Raw genomic sequence first — 18,395 nt, 5'->3', positions numbered from 1 at the left:
GAGGTTTGAGCATTCATACGTGGGGTCGGTTACATTGGTAACAGTGCAACTCTTAAATGGCTGCGTCGTTTTACCTTTATCCCCCTAACGTGTTTATAAATACTTTTCCCTCTCCTCGCTTGTTTCGTTTCTGAAAACTTTTCTACCTGCACCCTTTACTGTTTGAAAGAAGAAAGCTCCTTCCTTTTCGAGTGTTGTTGCTTCCACCTTTCTGTGCAAGGAAAAATGTCAGTTTCTTTTCTTACCCTTTCTTTATAGAGTTTTTTCGCTTGCATGTTTTGTTCAGTAGAGTGTGGATGGTAGTCTCGGTGTTTCTCTGCTTAGTTTGAGAGACTTGCCTCGAACCCTTAGAGACCCTATTTTTGAACCTTTTTCTTTTTTCTTTGTAGGTTTCGCTATCCCTTTCTAGAAAAATAAAATGTCTTCTGTAGAAATCCTTGCTCAATGGGTGGATGTCACGGTTCTGGGGGAAGAACCTCTTGTGGATACTGACTTTATCACTAACCTTCGCATTCATCATAGGCTTTGCACTTCTGATGAGGATGAGCCGAAATATGAACTGATTGCCCCGGGTTCGGAAGACCGGGTTTGTTTTGGGAGGGCTTCTGAGGTAGCCCCTCATTTTTTCTACATGTATGAGAGCATGATTACCCGCTTAGGCGTTTTTCTCCCTTTTTTCGACTTCGAGATAGCTGTTTTATGCCACTGTCGTGTTGCTCCTATCCAGCTTCACCCTAACTCTTGGGGTTTTTTGAAAATTTATCAATTTATCATCCATGCTTTAGACTTTCCGACTTCTTTGAAGATTTTCTTTTATCTCTTTCATATGACTAAGCCCTTTAGTGGACAAAATAACAAACAGCGGTTGGTGTCTTTCCGGGCCATACAAGGTCGGAGAGTTTTTACTCTTTTTGATGAATCCTTCCATGACTTCAAATTTTTTTTTTCAAAGTTCAAGCTATAGAGGGTCACCACCCCCTTTTTTTTGGATGACACTTCTTCTCATCGCTTTCCCTTGTACTGGAGAGAGGCCTCTCCTTGTGAAAAATACGGTCTGGATGATTTAGATGAGGTGGAGGCGGCCATTGTGGGGTTTCTCCGAGAAGTATGGGGGAGAGCCCCCTACCTGGATACAAAAAAGTTTCTCCAGGGGTCTCCGACCTTTGTCCAGGCTCAATTAGGTAGCTTTTTCTTAGTTTATCATATTAACCGACTTGATGTTTTCACGACTTGTTTCTTCCGACTTGTTTTACTGACTTTAGCTTCCTAATTGTTTTTGCAGAAATGGCAAAGAAGAATTCCAGGGAGTCTTACCAAAGAGTTCAGGAGGCCAAAGCGAGATCCCGCGCCAGAGTCGGCAGCGCCAGGGTAGCTGGTCCTTCTCGTCCTTCCTTTTCCCCTCCTTCTCACAATTTGGGGACCCCCACTCGTCCTATTGTTATTTCTTCCTCGGCCTCTTCTCTACCGTCCCCTCCTCCCCTCCTCCCCGATCTTCCCCTGGGCCAGAAAAGAAGAAGCGCAAGGCTTTAGAGTCTAGCTCTTCTTTTGAAGGTGAGGCCAAGGTGGATGCACCTCAGTTTGTTCGGAAGCATATCTATCCTCATACTCGTATAAGTATGGATGATGCTTCTATTCGAAACCACCTTACTATTCTGGCTCAGGAGAGTATCAGGGCGGCAGGGGTGTGCACAAAGTTTCTTGATATTTTTTAGAAGACTTCCCTCAGCTGTTTGGGTTCATCGCTGAGGGTTGAAGAGCCAGAGGAGAGGATTTTTTTATATCAGGAGGCTGAGAATAGTCTGAAGGAGGAGGTTACCAGGTTGAAGGAGGATAGGGATAATTTCCGAAAGGAGGAGGAGAAGTTGATGGGCCGGTGTACTATGGCAGAGGGTCTGCGGGAGAAGGCTGAGCAGAGCTATTCGAGCTTGTTCCAGGACCTTGTGGAGGTTAAAAAAGATTTGGTAAGAGCTCAGGATGCTTATGCGGATCTGGAGGACTCCATTGCTGATGGATCCGAGGAGGCGTGGAGGGTCTTTAAGGAGTAGGTCGGGGTTATTGCTCCCGACCTGGATCTCTCCCCTTTGGATCCTGATAAGGTCATAATTGACGGGGCTATTGTCTCTCCTCCCTGGCCTGTGTCTGAGTTGAAAACTTGAGGTCAGAGAATAATAGAATCCCCTCTCTGACCAGAAGATGTCCTGAGTTCTTCAAAGGCTCCTGAAACTTCCACTCCATCTCCTATGGATATTTCTCTTCCTGACTCTGGTGGTGCTCCAACTACTCTCCCTGGCTCTGGTGGTGACATCCTTCCCAACTGAAAAAATTATTCGTGGCTATATGGGGGCCCGGCCTGTGGGTCTCCTTTTTTTAAACTATTTATTTTTATTTTGTGGTGGTATTCTGCTGACACTTTCTTGGTCTTTTATGGCCGTGAACAAAATATTAAAAATACCCTTTTTTGGACAAGGGTTTAGGCTATCTTTGTTCGTTGTGTGCATGCTTTTTTGTTTAGGTTTCGAAAAAACCCTTTTGATCCTTATTTTGAAAACCTTTTTTCTTGGTTGGTTGTCCCTTCTTCTAATTTTTTTCTCAAATTTTTCTTGAAGGCTTGGGGCAGTCTTTTCCTTAGTGCCTTCTATAGGTTTTCTGATCTCTTTTTGGTATTTCTTATACTCAATTTTTTTTAATTTATTGAGTTTTTATAACTTAAGTTATTTTTGCGATGCATTTCTTTGTTTCTCGGTATTATTCGACTTGTTAGTTAGATAATTTCCGAGTTTATCACGATCAACTTTTATAACCTCTTTACACCGACTTGTACCTCGTCGTTTTATCCTGACAACCACCTAGGTCGGTTCATGGGATTTTCACGCTTTGTCGAGCTTAAGTCGGTGCGTTTCGTAGAAAGAAAGAAAGCGAGAAGGAATTTTATAAGAGATATTGTAAAAGATCTTTATTTATTTGCGAAGGTACTTTACTGCTACTAAGGGTTTTGGACTATTTATGACCCCTTAGTCTCTACCGTGATGCCTCGTTAAAAACCCCCTTCGGAAAAACCCTTTTCTTTTGGAAAAAATCACGAAGTTGGGAAAAAAGTACATCAGGGAGTAGAGCTAGCTTTTAACTGTAGTACATTTTTATATTACAAGCATGCCACGACCTGGGTAGCTCGGTGCCGTTTAAGTCGGTCACTTTGTAATAACCTTATCCTAAGACCTCACTAATCTTGTATGGTCCCTTCCAGTTAGCAGCGAGCTTCTCCTCTCCAGATTTATTGACTCCAATGTCGTTTCTGATTAAGATCAAGTCATCTGGGGCGAAGCTCCTTCGAATGACTTTTTTGTTGTATATGTTCGTCATCATTTGTTTCAATGCTGCTTCTCTAATATGGGCTCGTTCTTGAACTTCAGGGAGTAGCTCAAGTTCTTCTTTGTGTCCCTGTATATTTCCAACCTCGTCGTAGAAGCTCACCCTTGGGCTTTGCTCGTTGATTTCGACTGGTATCATGACTTCTATGCCATAAGCAAGTCGGAAGGGTTTTTCTCCTGTGGCAGATTGAGGTGTGGTCCGATAAGCCCAAAGTACTTGTGGGAGCTCCTTAGCCCAGGCTCCCTTTGTATCATGCAACCTTTTCTTCAACCCAGCCAGTATGACCTTGTTTACTGCCTCGGCTTGTCCATTTGCTTGTGGATGTTCCACCGATGTAAATTGATGTTTGATTTTCATGCTGGCCACCAGGTTTTTGAAGGTTGAGTTGGTGAACTGAGTGCCATTATCGGTAGTGATGGAGTGAGGTACTCCATATCTGGTGATAATATTCTTGTAGAGAAACTTTCGACTTCTTTGAGCGGTGATGGTGGCCAATGGTTCTGCTTCTATCCACTTTGTGAAATAATCCACTCCCACTATTAGATACTTTACTTGTCCCGGCGCTTGAGGGAATGGTCCTAGCAAGTCCAGCCCCCATTTTGCGAAAGACCATGGGGAAGTTATACTAATGAGCTCTTCGGGGGGAGCTACATGGAAGTTTGCATGCATTTGGCATGGTTGGCACTTCTTCACAAATTCTGTTGAGTCTTTTTGTAAGGTCGGCCAGTAGAACCCAGCTCGGATTACCTTTCTGGCTAACAACCTTGCCCCGAGATAGTTTCCACAGATTTCATTGTGCACCTCCTCTAGCACCTCGATTGTCTTTGAGGTTGGGACACACTTTAGTAGTGGTGTTGATATTCCCCTTTTATAGAGGATATTTTTCACCAGCGTGTAGCTTTGTGCTTCCCTCCGGATCTTTTTGGCCTCTTTTTCTCTTTGGGGATGATGTCGAATTTTAGGTATTTGACTAAGAGCTTCATCCACCTGAGATCTAACCCGGCGACCTCAAAGACATCTTAAACAGCCTCTGTTTTGGCCATAGAGGGTTCAGGGAGAGTTTCTTTGATTAGGCTTCTGTTGTTTCCTCCTGGTTTGGTACTTGCGAGCATGGAGAAGGCATCTACCCTGTTGTTGAGGTCCCAAGTTATATGCTTTACCTCGGTCTCCTCAAAGCGCCTAAGGTGCTCCAAGGTTTTGTCTAAGTACCTTTTCATGTTAGAATCTTTAGCCTGATACTCTCTATTTATTTGAGAGGTCACCACCTGAGAGTCGCTAAATATCATTACTTTGGTTGCACCAACTTCTTCTGCCAGTTTTAGCCCTGCAATCAAGGCTTCATATTCTGCCTGATTGTTGGAAGCTGAGAACTCAAACTTGAGGGAGACTTCTATTTGCGTTCCCCCTTCGCTGACCAGTATTATGCCTGCACCGCTTCCAACCTTGTTGGAGGACCCATCTACATATAACTCCCATGTAGTGGATTTTTTCTCTTGATCTCCGGCGTATTCTGCTAGGAAGTCGGTGAGGCATTGAGCTTTTATTGCCGTCCGGGCTTCGTATTTCAGGTCGAATTCGGAGAGCTCTATTGCCTATTGAACTATTCTGCCCGCAATGTCCGTCTTCTGGAGGATCTGCTTCATGGGCTGGTTCGTTCGGACTTTTATCGTGTGCGCTTGGAAATACGGCCGTAATCAGCGTGAGGCCACTACTAAGGAGTATGCAAACTTTTCAAGTTTTTGATACTTTAGTTCTGGGCCTTGTAAAACTTTGCTGGTGAAGTACATAGGATGCTGCACAACCTCATCTTCTCGTATTAGGCTGATGCTACGGCTCTGTCTGCTACTGACAGGTACAGGACGAGCTCTTCCCCGACTATGGGTCGGGTCAGAATTGGAGGCTGACTCAAAAACCTTTTGAACTCTTGGAATGCTTCTTCGCATTCCGGAGTCCATTCGAACTGGCATCATTTTCTTAGTAGAGAGAATAGTGGAAGGGATCTTAGTGCCGATCCCGTTGGGAATCTGGAAAGGGCGGCGAGTCGGCCGTTCAATTGTTGGACCTCCCTTAGACAAGTTGGGCTTTTCATTTCTAGAATAGCTTTGCACTTGTCGGGGTTCGCTTCGATCACCCTTTGTGTTAGCATGAACCCTAGAAACTTTTTCGCCTCCACCACGAAAGTACATTTTGTGAGATTTAGTCTCATCCCATGTAACCTTACGGTGTTGAAAACTTGTGAGAGATCTGTCAAGAGGTCGGTTTCCTCCTTGGTTTTCACCAGCATGTCATCTACGTAGACCTCCATTAAGTTCCCGAGGTGGGGAGCGAACATTTTATTCATCAACCTTTGATATATGGCCCCAGCATTTTTTAATCCAAAAGGCATTACCACATAGCAGTGGTTTGCTCTAGGTGTGATGAATGAAGTTTTTTCCTCATCCGGCTTATACATCAGGATTTGATTGTATCCCGAGTAAGCATCCATGAACGACACGTACTGATACCCCGAGCTCGCATCTACTAGGGTGTTGTTCATACCCTGGGTCGAGCTATCCGACCCGGGATGATTGGAGATAAAGCGACCGACCTCTTCAGGTCAGACTATCCGATCTCTTCTTAAAGAGCTCGGCCAAATCGACAGAAGAGCCCAGTAAAGGGCCCAAATAGAGAAGCACGACCCAAATCCTAAGGCGGCCTAAGCCTATAGAGATAAAGGCGGTTCCGTTGAAAGAGACGCTGACCTCAACTCAAAGCTAAAGATAAAGATAAGATAACTAACTTATCTTATCCAAAGGTCACATCTCACCATTATAAATACATTGGAGCACCCAGGTATAACTCATACTCTGATTCTACTCAATGCCTGCTTAATACCCTTGCTAACTTAAGCATCGGAGTCCCTTGCAGGTACCCCCACCCTCCGGGGACAAAGGAATCAGCACCACCACCAAGTCCAACAAGTCGGACACAACAGCTCCGGCCGTCTCCCACCAGCCGGACACGTTAGCTCCGACCAGTACAAAAGATCTCATCCGAGATCGACCTCCAGTTTCAGGTAACCCTCGGAACATTGGCGCCGTTGCCGGGGACCCTGGAAGTCATCCCATCACCATGGCGGACGACCATGACAACGACCACAATTCAGGTCTGAAGGATCGAACACTGCACAAAAACGCAGATGTCACGCTACAAAACACTTCGGAAACCAACAAAGACAAAGACTCACCAAATTCAGGGGCAATAGAAGCACTCTTGTATCGTCTAAAACAACTGGAAAAAGAAACTCAACTACAACGGGAAATTGGAAGAGATCTCCAAAGAGAGGTGCGGTGACGTCGGGAGTTGGAAGAAAAACTACAGCAATTGGAAGCCGATCTCAAATCAAAAGCACCCCAGGCTAATCTCGAGGAAAATTCACGCAAAGAGCAAGACCCATTCACCAGGGAAATCATGAAAACCAAAATTCCAAAAGACTTCAAGCTCCCGGATATGACCCTGTATGATGGCACCACGGATCCCAACCACCACCTCAGCAACTTCAGAAGTAGAATGTACCTCACTGACGCCCCAAATGTTGTTCGCTGCAAAACTTTTCCAACAACTCTCACAAAAACAGGGATCCGATGGTTCGACAACCTACCCCCGAAGTCCATCTCAAGCTTTGATGACTTAGCTAAAAAATTCCTAGCCAGATTCTCCATTCAGAAAGATAAAGCCAAGCACGCCTCCAGTTTACTAGGGATCAAACAAGGAGATCGGGAAAGCCTCCGCAACTACATGGAGAAATTCAACAAAACATGCATGGACATACAAAATTTACCAACGGAGGCCGCCATTATGGGACTCATCAATGGCCTACGAGAGGGACTTTTCAGCCAATCTATCTCAAAAAAGTACCAAACCTCCTTAGACGAAGTACAGGAACGAGCAGAAAAATACATCAACATGAAAGAAAATGCTCGGTTAGGAGAGACCTCAAAATCAGGGGCCTCCTACCGAGACAGAGACAAGGAATCCAAGAGAAAAGAAGATCGACAAGGGGAGAAAGTCAAAAAATACCATAATTTCACTCCTCTCAGGGCATCCCTGGTCGAGATATACAAAGAAGTCTGTCATACAGAAAAAATCCCCCCAGCACGGCCACTCAAAGGCAAAAGGGGAGGAGGAAACCGGAAGGAATATTGTGAATACCATCAAGTCCGAGGACACTCCACAAACGAATACTTTGACTTAAAAAATATCATAGAAAAATTGGTGAGAGAAGGAAAATTAGATCGATTCCTAGCCACTCGAGATGATGATCAAAGAAAGAGACGAAAGGATGAAGATACCAAACGAACAGATCACCTCGGACACCAGAAAGACATGTCCACATGATACACGGCGGATTCACAGCAGGTGGAATCTCCAAATCCTCTCGCAAAAGATATCTCAAAGAAGTATATCATGTCGAAGGAGAGGAGAAAGCACTCAACATTCCGACAATTACATTCACTAAAGAGGACGCATCCGGCATCATCACAGAACACGATCATCCCATGGTTATCACCATCATATTGGCAAACGCCAACCTACACCGCACATTAATAGACCAAGGGAGTTCTTCCGACATCTTATTCAAAACAGCCTTTGATAAACTCGGCTTGGAAGAAAAAGAACTTAAAGCATATCCAAACAGCCTGTTTGGGCTAGGAGATACCCTGGTTCGCCCACTCGGATACATACCACTACATACAACCTTCGGAAAATGGGACCAATCCAGGACCCTCAAAATAGACTACATCGTAGTCGATGTAAGTTCAGCTTACAACGCTCTCATAGGACGGACAACACTCAACCAACTCGGCGCAATAGTCTCGACCCCACACCTATGTATGAAGTTCCCAACCCCAAAAGGAATAGCCACGATAAAAGCAGACCAGAAGACGGCACGTCGCTGTTATAATGAAAGCTTAAACCTCAGAGGCAAAGGAGAAGAGTTCCACACAATCGAGTTGGGCGGAGTTCATCGACGAGAAGAACTTCGTCCCCAGCCAGAAGGCGAGATAGAAAAGATTCAGATCGAGGACACCTCGGAAAAAACAACCAATATCGACACAATCCTAAAAGAAGATTTAAAAGAATTACTAATACAATTCTTGCGAGATAACGTCGATCTCTTCGCATGGAAAGCCGCAGACATGCCAGACACAGACCCTAAGCTAATGTGTCATAAGTTGGCAGTTTATCCAGGATCTCGACCGGTGCAGTAGAGATGAAGAAAACTTGGGCCAGAGCGATCCCAAGCTGTGGACAAGCAAGTACAGGCACTACTGGAAGCCAGATTCATAAGAGAAGTCAAATACCCGCTATGGCTAGCCAACGTTGTCTTGGTGAAAAAATCAAATGGGAAGTGGCGAATGTGCACCGATTACACCGATCTCAACAAGGCTTGTCCAAAAGATCCATACCCACTCCCAAGTATTGATTCTCTAGTAGATGCTTCCTCCAGATACAAATATCTCTCGTTTATGGACGCATACTCGGGGTACAATCAAATCCCCATGTATCCACCAGATCAAGAAAAGACCTCGTTCCTAACACCGAAAGCAAACTACTGCTACATCGTGATGCCTTTCGGTCTCAAGAACGCAGGAGCTACTTATCAAAGGCTAATGAATAAAGTCTTCTCAGATCACATCGGAAAAATCATGGAAGTTTATGTGGACGACATGTTGATAAAGACACAAAGCAAAGATACATTATTATCCGACCTGACTCAAGTGTTTTACACTATAAGGAAGCACAACATGCGACTTAATCCTGCAAAATGCACCTTCGCAGTAGAAGCAGGCAAATTCTTAGGCTTCATGCTCACACAAAGGGGAATTGAAGCAAATTCAGACAAATATCAAGCCATACTCAACATGAAGAGCCCAACCTGTGTCAAAGAAGTACAACAACTCAATAGGAGGTTGGCCGCCCTATCTCGATTCTTAGCACGAGCTGCGATAATATCTCTCCCCTTCTATGCTACTTTAAGAAAGGGAAAACAGTTCGAATGGACGACAGAATGTGAGCAAGCCTTCCAAGACTTCAAGGAGTTCTTAGGACGGCCACCTATCCTATCTCGACCACGAGAAGGAGAACCGCTCATATTATATCTCGCAGTAGGGAGCCGGGCAATAGCCTCAGCACTAGTCAGAGAAGACGAAAATGGGCAACAACCCGTCTACTTCATTAGCAAAGCGCTACAGGGATCCGAGCTGAACTACCAAAAAATAGAAAAATTTGCCTATACCCTCATTCTAACATCTCGATGACTCCGCCCGTACTTCCAGGCTCACACCATTAAGGTTCGAACTAACCAGCCCATAAAAGGAATATTGCAGAAAACAGATCTGGCAGGCAGAATTCTACAATGGGCAGTCGAGTTGTCAGAGTTTGACCTTCAATATGAAGCTTGGACGGCCATCAAATCACAGTATTTGGCCGACTTTATCGCAGAATTCACAGATGCCCTAGAAACCCCACAGAATGGAATCTTTACGTGGACGGTTCTTCAAATAAAACTGGAAACGGCGCAGGCGTGATAATAGAAAGCGACCAAGGAACCCAAGTTGAGCTCTCCCTCAAGTTCGGGTTCCCGGCCTCAAACAACCAGGCAGAATATGAAGCATTATTAGCCGGTTTGAAGCTGGCTAAAGAGGTCGGAGCTCAAAAACTCAACATTTACAGCGATTCACAAGTGGTCACATCACAAATAACAAGGAGCTACCAAGCCAAAGATCCCACCATGAAAAAATATTTGGATAAAACCAAGGAACAGCTCGGACAAATCGGGGAGTATAAAATCTGCCACATACCCCGCGAACAAAATGCCTGAGCTGATGCACTCTCAAAACTAGCCAGCACCAAACCAGGGGGCAACAATAGGAGCCTCATCCAGGAAATGTTGCAAAACCCGTCAATCTCGGAAGAAGAAAAAGTCCTGACTATAACAAGTCAGGACCAAGGATAGATGACCCCCATAATCAACTACCTCAAAACAGGAACGCTCCCCACAGAAGAAAAGGAGGCAAAGAGGTTAAAAAGGGAGGCACAGTACTACACCATCATAAACAACATCCTGTACAAAAGAGGAATTTTAACACCTTTACTAAAATGCGTGCCGACCTCCAACACAAGGGAAGTGCTAGAAGAAATATACGGCGGCATTTGTGGCAATCATCTCGGAGCACGAGCTCTCGCAAAAAAGTACTCCGGGCGAGATTTTATTGGCCAACTCTACAGAAAGAAGTTACAGAATTTGTAAAGACATGTCCACCATGTCAGAAACATGCCAACTTTCACATCGCCCCGCCAGAAGAGCTCATTAGCGTGACATCGCCTTGGCCGTTTGCAAAATGGGGACTCGATCTTCTCGGCCCCTTCCCACAGGGATCAGGACAAGTTAAATTCCTCATAGTAGGGGTAGATTACTTTACAAAGTGGATCGAGGCAGAGCCCCTAGCCAATACCACCGCTCAGAGAAGCCAAAAATTCTTATATAGAAACATTGTCACAAGGTTCGGGGTTCCACATTCAATAACCATAGACAATGGCACTCAATTCACAGATGCAGGCTTCAGAAAACTAGTAGCTGACTTGAATATAAAGCACCAGTACACCTCCGTTGAACATCCACAAGCCAATGGACAGGCTGAAGCTGCTAACAAAGTCGTATTGGCCGGATTAAAACGGAGATTACAAGATGCAAAGGGAGCCTGGGCGGAGAAGCTTCCACAAGTCCTATGGGCATATCAAACAACGCCGCATTCCACCACGAAGGAATCCCCCTTCCGATTAGCATACGGAATAGAGGCAATGATTCCAGTAGAGATTGAGGAAGGGTCGCCTAGAGTAGTTCACTACAATGAGGGAGCAAACTCCCAACTTCAGAGAGAAGAGCTCGACTTGTTACCCGAAATCCAAGAAAGAGCTCGGATCAGGGAAGAAGCTCTAAAGCGCCGAATGGCTTCCAAATATAATCAAAAGGTAGTGCCGAGAAGTTTTGCAGAGAATGATCTCATCCTAATCCGAAATGATATTGGAACAACTCAACCAGGAGAAGGAAAGCTGGCAGCAAACTGGAAAGGACCCTACCGAGTTGTAAAAGTACTTGGAAAGGGCTACTACAGACTGTCTGAACTTGATGGACGAGAGCTTCCCAGGTCATGGCACGCCTGCAACCTAAGAAGGTACTACAGTTAGAAAAGACAAAAGATCTCATCATTTAATGCACTCTTTTTCATGAAAAGGTTTTTTAATGAGGCACCAAGTTGAGATTCAGACAATCCCATATGTATATATTCGCACTTTTTCCTTTAAATAAAATATATTTTAGACATTCTACAAAGATTTCAAGATGCATTAATCTGAAGCATTCATCGTTCGATTATAAAGCAACAGATCGGCAGAAAGTGAAAAACAATTTCACTGCACGATCACGATAAAGACAACCGTCCGATAAAGGTGAAAACGCGATTCACCCAAAGGACGATCTAGAGATGACAACCACTTTCCACAAATCGACAAAGATGAACACAGAATAATGTAAGAAGTTATCGAAAGTGATCTAAAAAAGAACCTAACGAGGTCTTATGGATCGCTAAAATAATAACTTAAGGACTGGTCGAACGAACCAAGTCAACCCAAGTTATAAGTAAACCCTGGAAAGAGGTCTGGCCAACCTTATTAAAGAGGATTACTTTAACTTAGAAGGGCCTGACATAACAAAGTCAGCCCAAAACAAAAAGTTATACAAGTAGTCCCTGAAAGAGACCTGACAAAGATCCAAGAAAGAGGACTACAAAAAATAACTTAAAGGAGACCGACATAACCAAGTCGGACTCCTATCACTAAAAAGTTATACAAGTAGTCCCTGAAAGAGATCTGACAAAGATCCAAGAAAGAGGACTACAAAAAAAAACTTAAAGGAGACCGACATAACCAAGTCGGACTCCTATCACTAAAAAGTTATACAAGTAGTCCCTGAAAGAGATCTAACAAAGATCCAAGAAAGAGGACTACAAAAAATAACTTAAAGGAGACCGACATAACCAAGTCAGACTCCTACCACTAAAAAGTTATCAAAGTTATCCCTGAAAGAGACCTGACAAAGGTCCAAAAAAGAGGATTACAGAAATAACCTAGAAAGAGATCAACCTAACGAAATCGATCTCCTACAAATAAGTTATAAAAGTAATCCCCGAAAGAGACCTGACAAAGGTCCAAGAAAGAGGATTACAGAAATAACTTAAAGGGGGACCAGCGCAAAAGAACCACCAAGAAACAAGTTGGACCCATAAGTCACAACCTCAAAGGATCCAAGCTACAAACAATAAAACAAAGCAATCCGAGGAGGTCGAGATACAAGATTTCAAACATCAGTAGAAAACTGAAAAGATGCCAAGTCAAAAAAAAAAACTACCTCTATTACTCCACAAAAGTTATAAGGCCCGGAAGGCCACCAAAACCTTCCGTGAAGGGATAGCGAGCTACCTTTTGTTTTTCAAAATAAAAAGTTGCTAAACAAGCAACTAGGAAATGTCAGCAATTAAATAAAAAAGTTTTAAAAAGCCCACAAGCCGGGCCAACTACATATCCAGAAAGAGATCAGCAAACATCAGGAGCCTTCTTGGCAGCATCAGGGCAAGGAGAAGGAGGACAAGTCTGAATCGGCACAGTGTCCACAGTCCCATCCTCCCGGTTCAGAATCTGGCAATCCGAGTCGGGCGCAACCGGAGGAGCAGTAGAGGTCGACACTTTGGCAGAGGACACAGGAGGAGGATCAGCATCATCATCACCATCGTCATCAGGGACAATCCTGGCATCCCTGACAACATTGTCCAGGCTGAAAGGGGTGAGATCGGCCTTGGGAGCAATGACCCGAACTTGCTCCTTCAAGTTCTCGTAAGCACCAGTCACGCTGCCAACGAGATGACCTTGGAGCTCAGAATAATCTTCCCGGGCATTGTTCAACTCCTCCCTCAGGCGCATCACCTCCCGATAAGTCATAACGTAACTTTCCTTATGCATCAAGGCTGTGTCCTCGGCCAACCTCAAAGAAGCCGCCAGTGAAAGGGAACTTGCCTTCTCATTCTCTAGATCCTTCTCCAACTTGGTCACCTTTAATTCAAGCTCCTCTTTCAACCCCTTCATCCGGTCAAACTCCTGCTTTGCCTCCTCCATAAATGCCTTGGTAGCACGGAGAGGAAGATTTTGAGCAGTCCGGTATATAGCAGCCGCCATATACGCCATCTGTACGTGATTTCAGGCCATAAATTCCAAATGATGAAGGATGGACACATCGTCCATTGAGAGGGTACCATAGGGACCGATTTGCTGATCCACAAATTCAATGGCATTAAAATCGGGAGCATTGAGGTCGAAAGGCTCAGCTGTTTTTTGTTTTTTATTGGGAAGAGCAACAGAAGGAGCAGCAGAAGCAGGGTGAGGATCCACCAGACGAACTCGGGGAGTAGGGATCACCTTCTTCACCCCAGGGGAACTCGGCACTGATGGCTTCTCGCGCACTTGGGAGGACCCCTCCCAACCACCTTGGCAGCAATATTTCTGGCAGCAGTCGCCTTCTGCGCCTTCTTAAAAGCTTTCATAGATTTGTTATTCTTCATTGCCTCTGTAAATAAAACAGAAAGTTAAGCTACAAGTCGGACAAGTCGGAAAGACAGCTACAAGCAACATAAACAGATAATAAAAGAAACACAAGATACCCAGTTTAGTTTGAAGAAGAGAAGGATTGGTTAGAAATTTCTTTGTATCAAGATGGGGAGGTTGACCCTAGTGTTCTTCCAAAACAGTAACAAAGGCTCGCTCAACCTCATCCAACATTTCCTAAGAATACCTGGAGACCCTCACGTCTTTTTACCATTCCAAGGGAAAGGCAGGCTCATCATTTTCATCCAGAAAAAAGGGCCGAGTTCCTTCAACAGCTCGGACCTTGAAAAAGTAGTTTTTAAAATCGCGGAATGACTCGTCAAACATGGAAAAGACCTTCTTTCCCTGGTTGGAATGAAAAGAGACCCAAGCTGCCTTCTTTTTCACCACTCCAGGCTTAGTCAAGACAAACAAGTAGAAAAAGAGAGATTGGGAAGCAGGAATACCAAAACCATTGCACAACAATTGGAAAATTTTTATGAAACCCAGGAATTGGGGTGAAGTTGAGAAGGGGCAACATTACAAGACCATAACAGGTCGGTTTCAAATTGAGTAAAAGGAAGGATAATACCCAGCTGACCAAAGAAAAAATCATAAGCATAAAAGAAAGGGCGACCATCAACAACCCGAGTTGAAAAGCAGACTCTCTTGTCAGAAGAGGGAGGGACAAGTTCATAATTCTTCTCATCACCAGACTTACTACAGACACTACGAAACTACCTAAGCTGAGCACAAAACTCAGAATCAACCAGCGAGACACACATGAGAACCATGGAGTCCACCCAATCGGCCATACCTGCAGGAACCTGGGAAGGCATCTCTACAACGTTATTTCGGGAAGACATGAGGTCAACTAAATCCTACAAAAAGAAGAGAAGAATGGATTACTTAAAAACATCTCGGACGAGAAGCAAAACATCTCGACAAACAGAAAGGGAAAACCCCAAGACTCAAGATAAGAAAGTCTGGGGGCATCCCTTGGAGGCAGTAAACAGACAAGGTTTTCAAGTTGTTTCTACAGCCTACATCCCGGCACTCATAAAAAAGAAAATAAAATCCCGAAAGAAACAAAAGAAGTAAAAAATGCAAAAACACCAACCTTCTACAGTTTATCAGAAAAAGCATCGCTCCTGCAGTTTATCAGTGAAAAACACTACTGCTACAGTTTATCAGAACACCAAAAGAACCAAGAAGAAAAACAGCAAAGGCGCAAACTTTTTTGAAAACTAGTAAAAAATCATCAGCAAAAGCACAGGCAGAAACGGCGGCAACATGCAAAAGAAAAAGATTCAAGCAAACAAAGAGGAGATTCGCACCAAAAAAGGGGAAAAATCCAGAGCATGCAACAAGTCAAACATGATAAAAATAGAAAGATCCAAACTTTCTCCAAAAGGAAGATCAAAAGGAAAACTCCATCGCAAAGTCAAAAATAAACAAGGAAACATGAAATGGGACTAACCTGGAGATGAAAGAAGCTTCGAGGAAAAGAATGGAAGCGTAGAAACAAAGGCTGCCCAGAAAATCGCCAAGTGACGCCGCAACGCAAGAAAGCAGAAGCGCAAACAAAAGACAGAGAGCAGATGAGAGAAACAGAAAACGAGAGAGTAAAGGGAGAAGTTACGAAGAAGAAATGAAGAAGAAAAACCGTTTTTGATCGAGAAAATTCAAAATAAAGCCAAGAGAGAATGGGGGCAATTAATGCCAATTAAATGCAGATGTTAAAACCGCTTGCGTTCCCAAAAAAGCGCTAAATACAAAAGCGCGCGCTTTTACAGGAAAACGTTCTACATTCAAAAAAGACTCTACAAAGAAAGGAATCGACAAAATGCTTGATTCGACTTCACTGAAGAAGGACCGAAGTCAAGGACTCGACCTCCAAAGGAAGAACCGAGCTCAAGTAGGGGCACTGTTCATACCCTGGGTCGAGCTATCTGACGCGGGATGATTGGAGATAAAGCGACCGACTTCTTCAGGTCAGACTATCCGATCTCTTCTTAAAGAGCTCGGCCAAATCGACAGAAGAGCCCAGTAAAGGGCCCAAATAGAGGAGCACGACCCAAATCCTAAGGCGGCCTAAGCCTATAGAGATAAAGGCGGTTCCGTTGAAAGATATGCTGACCTCAACTCAAATCTAAAGACAAAGATAAGATAACTAACTTATCTTATCCAAAGGTCACATCTCACCATTATAAATACACTGGAGCACCCAGGTATAACTCATACTCTGATTCTACTCAATACCTGCTTAATACCTTTGCTAACTTAAGCATCGGAGTCCCTTGCAGGTACCCCCCACCCTCCGGGGACAAAGGAATCAGCACCACCACCAAGTCCAACAAGTTGGACACAACAGCTCCGACCGTCTCCCACCAGCCAGACACGTTAGCTCCGACCAGTACAGAAGATCTCATCCGAGATCGACCTTCAGTTTCAGGTAACCTTCGGAACAGGTGTCAATACTGGGAAGTGGATATGGGTCTTTGGGGCATGCCTTGTTCAGGTCAGTGTAGTCAACGCACATCCTTCACTTGCCGTTTTGCTTTTTGACTAGCACTACATTTGCTAGCCATGCCGGATACTTGACCTCTCGGATGAAGTCAGCCTCCAAGAATGCTTGCACTTGCTCCTCCACCACCCGAGCTCGTTCTGTTCCAAGCTCGCGCCTGCGTTGCTGTACGGATCATGATCTGGGGTATACTGAAAGCTTGTGGGACATGAGCTGAGGGTCTATCCCTGGCATGTTGGAAGCTTTCCAAGCGAAGAGGTCGGAATTATCTCGCAGGAGCTTTATCAGCCTCTGTTTTAAATCTTCATCTAGACTGGCTCCTATGTTGGTATTTTTTCCTTCCTCCTTTCCGATTTGAACCTCTTCAGTTCTTCCCTCCGGCTGTGGCCGCAGCTCTTTTTTAGCTTTTATTCCTCCGAGCTCTATGGTGTGAACTTCCTTGCTCTTTCCTCGGAGGTTTAAGCTCTCGTTGTAGCATTTTCTTGCCAATTTCTGGTCTCCCCGTACCGTCGCTATTCCTTTAGGCGTTAGGAATTTCATGCAAAGATGAGGGGTTGACACCACCACTCCGAGGCGATTTAGCGTAGTCCTGCCGATCAAGGCGTTATACGCCGATTCGACATCGATGACGATAAGGTCGATGCTCAGAGTTTTGAAATTTTTCCCCTTTCCGAAGGTCGTGTGGAGGGGGATGTATCCCAGTAGCTTTATTGGCATGTCTCCTAGCCCATACAGGGTATCCGGGTAAGCTTTTAGCTCCCTTTCTTCCAACCCTAATTTGTCGAATGCGGGCTTAAAGAGTATGTCAGCCAAACTCCCTTGGTCCACCAAGGTCCTGTCGAGGTTGGCATTTTCCAAGATCATGGTTATCACCACCGGGTCGTCATGCCCGGGCATGATCCCTTGCCCATTCTCTTTGGTGAACGAGATGGTTGGGAGATCGGGAGACTCGTTCCCGACTTGATAAACTCGCTTTAGGTGTCTTTTGCGAGATGACTTAGTGAGTCCCCCTCCCGCGAATCCTCCAGAGATCATATGTATGTGTCTCTCGGGAGTTTGTGGTGGTGGATCTCTTCTGTCCTCATCATCTTGCTTTTTTTTCCATGATTGTCCGACCTTTTCATGAGATATCTATCAAGTCAGCCTTCCCTGGCCAACCTTTCTATCACATTTTTAAGGTCATAGCAATCATTTGTTGAGTGGCCATACATCTTATGGTACTCGCAGTAGTCACCGCGGCTTCCTCCTTTTTTGTTTTTGATGGGTCTAGGGGGCGGCAATCTTTCAATATTATAGATTTCTTTGTATATGTCTACTAGGAAAACTTTTAGAGGAGTATAGGAGTGATATCTCCTCGGCCTGTCATGACAGACCTCCTCTTTTTTCTTGGGCTCCCTTTCTTTTTCTTTTGCTGAGTGAGGGGGCCCCTGTCGCCAGCTTGGCTCCCGTAATCTGGCATTTTCCTCCATGTTGATGTACTTTTCTACTCTCTCTTGTACATTGCTCAAAGAGGTGGGGTGCCTTTTTGATATGGACTGAGAGAATGGGCCCTCTCTGAGTCCATTTACTAACCCCATGATAACTGTCTCGGTGGGCAGGTCTTGAATCTCCAAGCACGCTTTGTTGAACCTTTCCATGTAGTCTCGTAGAGGTTCTCCGACCTCCTGTTTAACTCCCAGGAGACTCGGTGCGTGCTTTACTTTATCCTTTTGGATGGAGAACCTCATTAAGAATTTTCTCGAGAGGTCCTCAAAGCTGGTGACCGACCTTGGAGGAAGGCTATCGAACCACTTCATCGCTGCTTTCGACAGGGTGGTCGGGA

At 44.7% G+C, this 18,395-nt stretch overlaps 1 protein-coding gene across 1 annotated transcript; it reads right to left on the bottom strand.

Moving 5' to 3' along the window:
• Positions 1-16,591: 16,591 nt before the first annotated feature.
• LOC112803274 (uncharacterized) lies at positions 16,592-17,437 on the bottom strand. The gene is made up of 2 exons (XM_025846779.1): positions 16,934-17,437; positions 16,592-16,738 (listed from the first exon to the last, which is right to left on the bottom strand). The coding sequence occupies exons 1-2, from the start codon at positions 17,435-17,437 to the stop codon at positions 16,592-16,594; spliced, it is 651 nt and encodes a 216-aa protein (XP_025702564.1).
• Between the last annotated feature and the right edge of the window lie 958 nt (positions 17,438-18,395).

Source organism: Arachis hypogaea, chromosome 5, assembly GCF_003086295.3.
Source record: "Arachis hypogaea cultivar Tifrunner chromosome 5, arahy.Tifrunner.gnm2.J5K5, whole genome shotgun sequence".
NCBI lineage: Eukaryota > Viridiplantae > Streptophyta > Magnoliopsida > Fabales > Fabaceae > Arachis > Arachis hypogaea.
The sequence above is the reverse complement of the archived record's forward strand: the minus strand, read 5'-3'. Positions and strand labels throughout refer to the sequence as shown.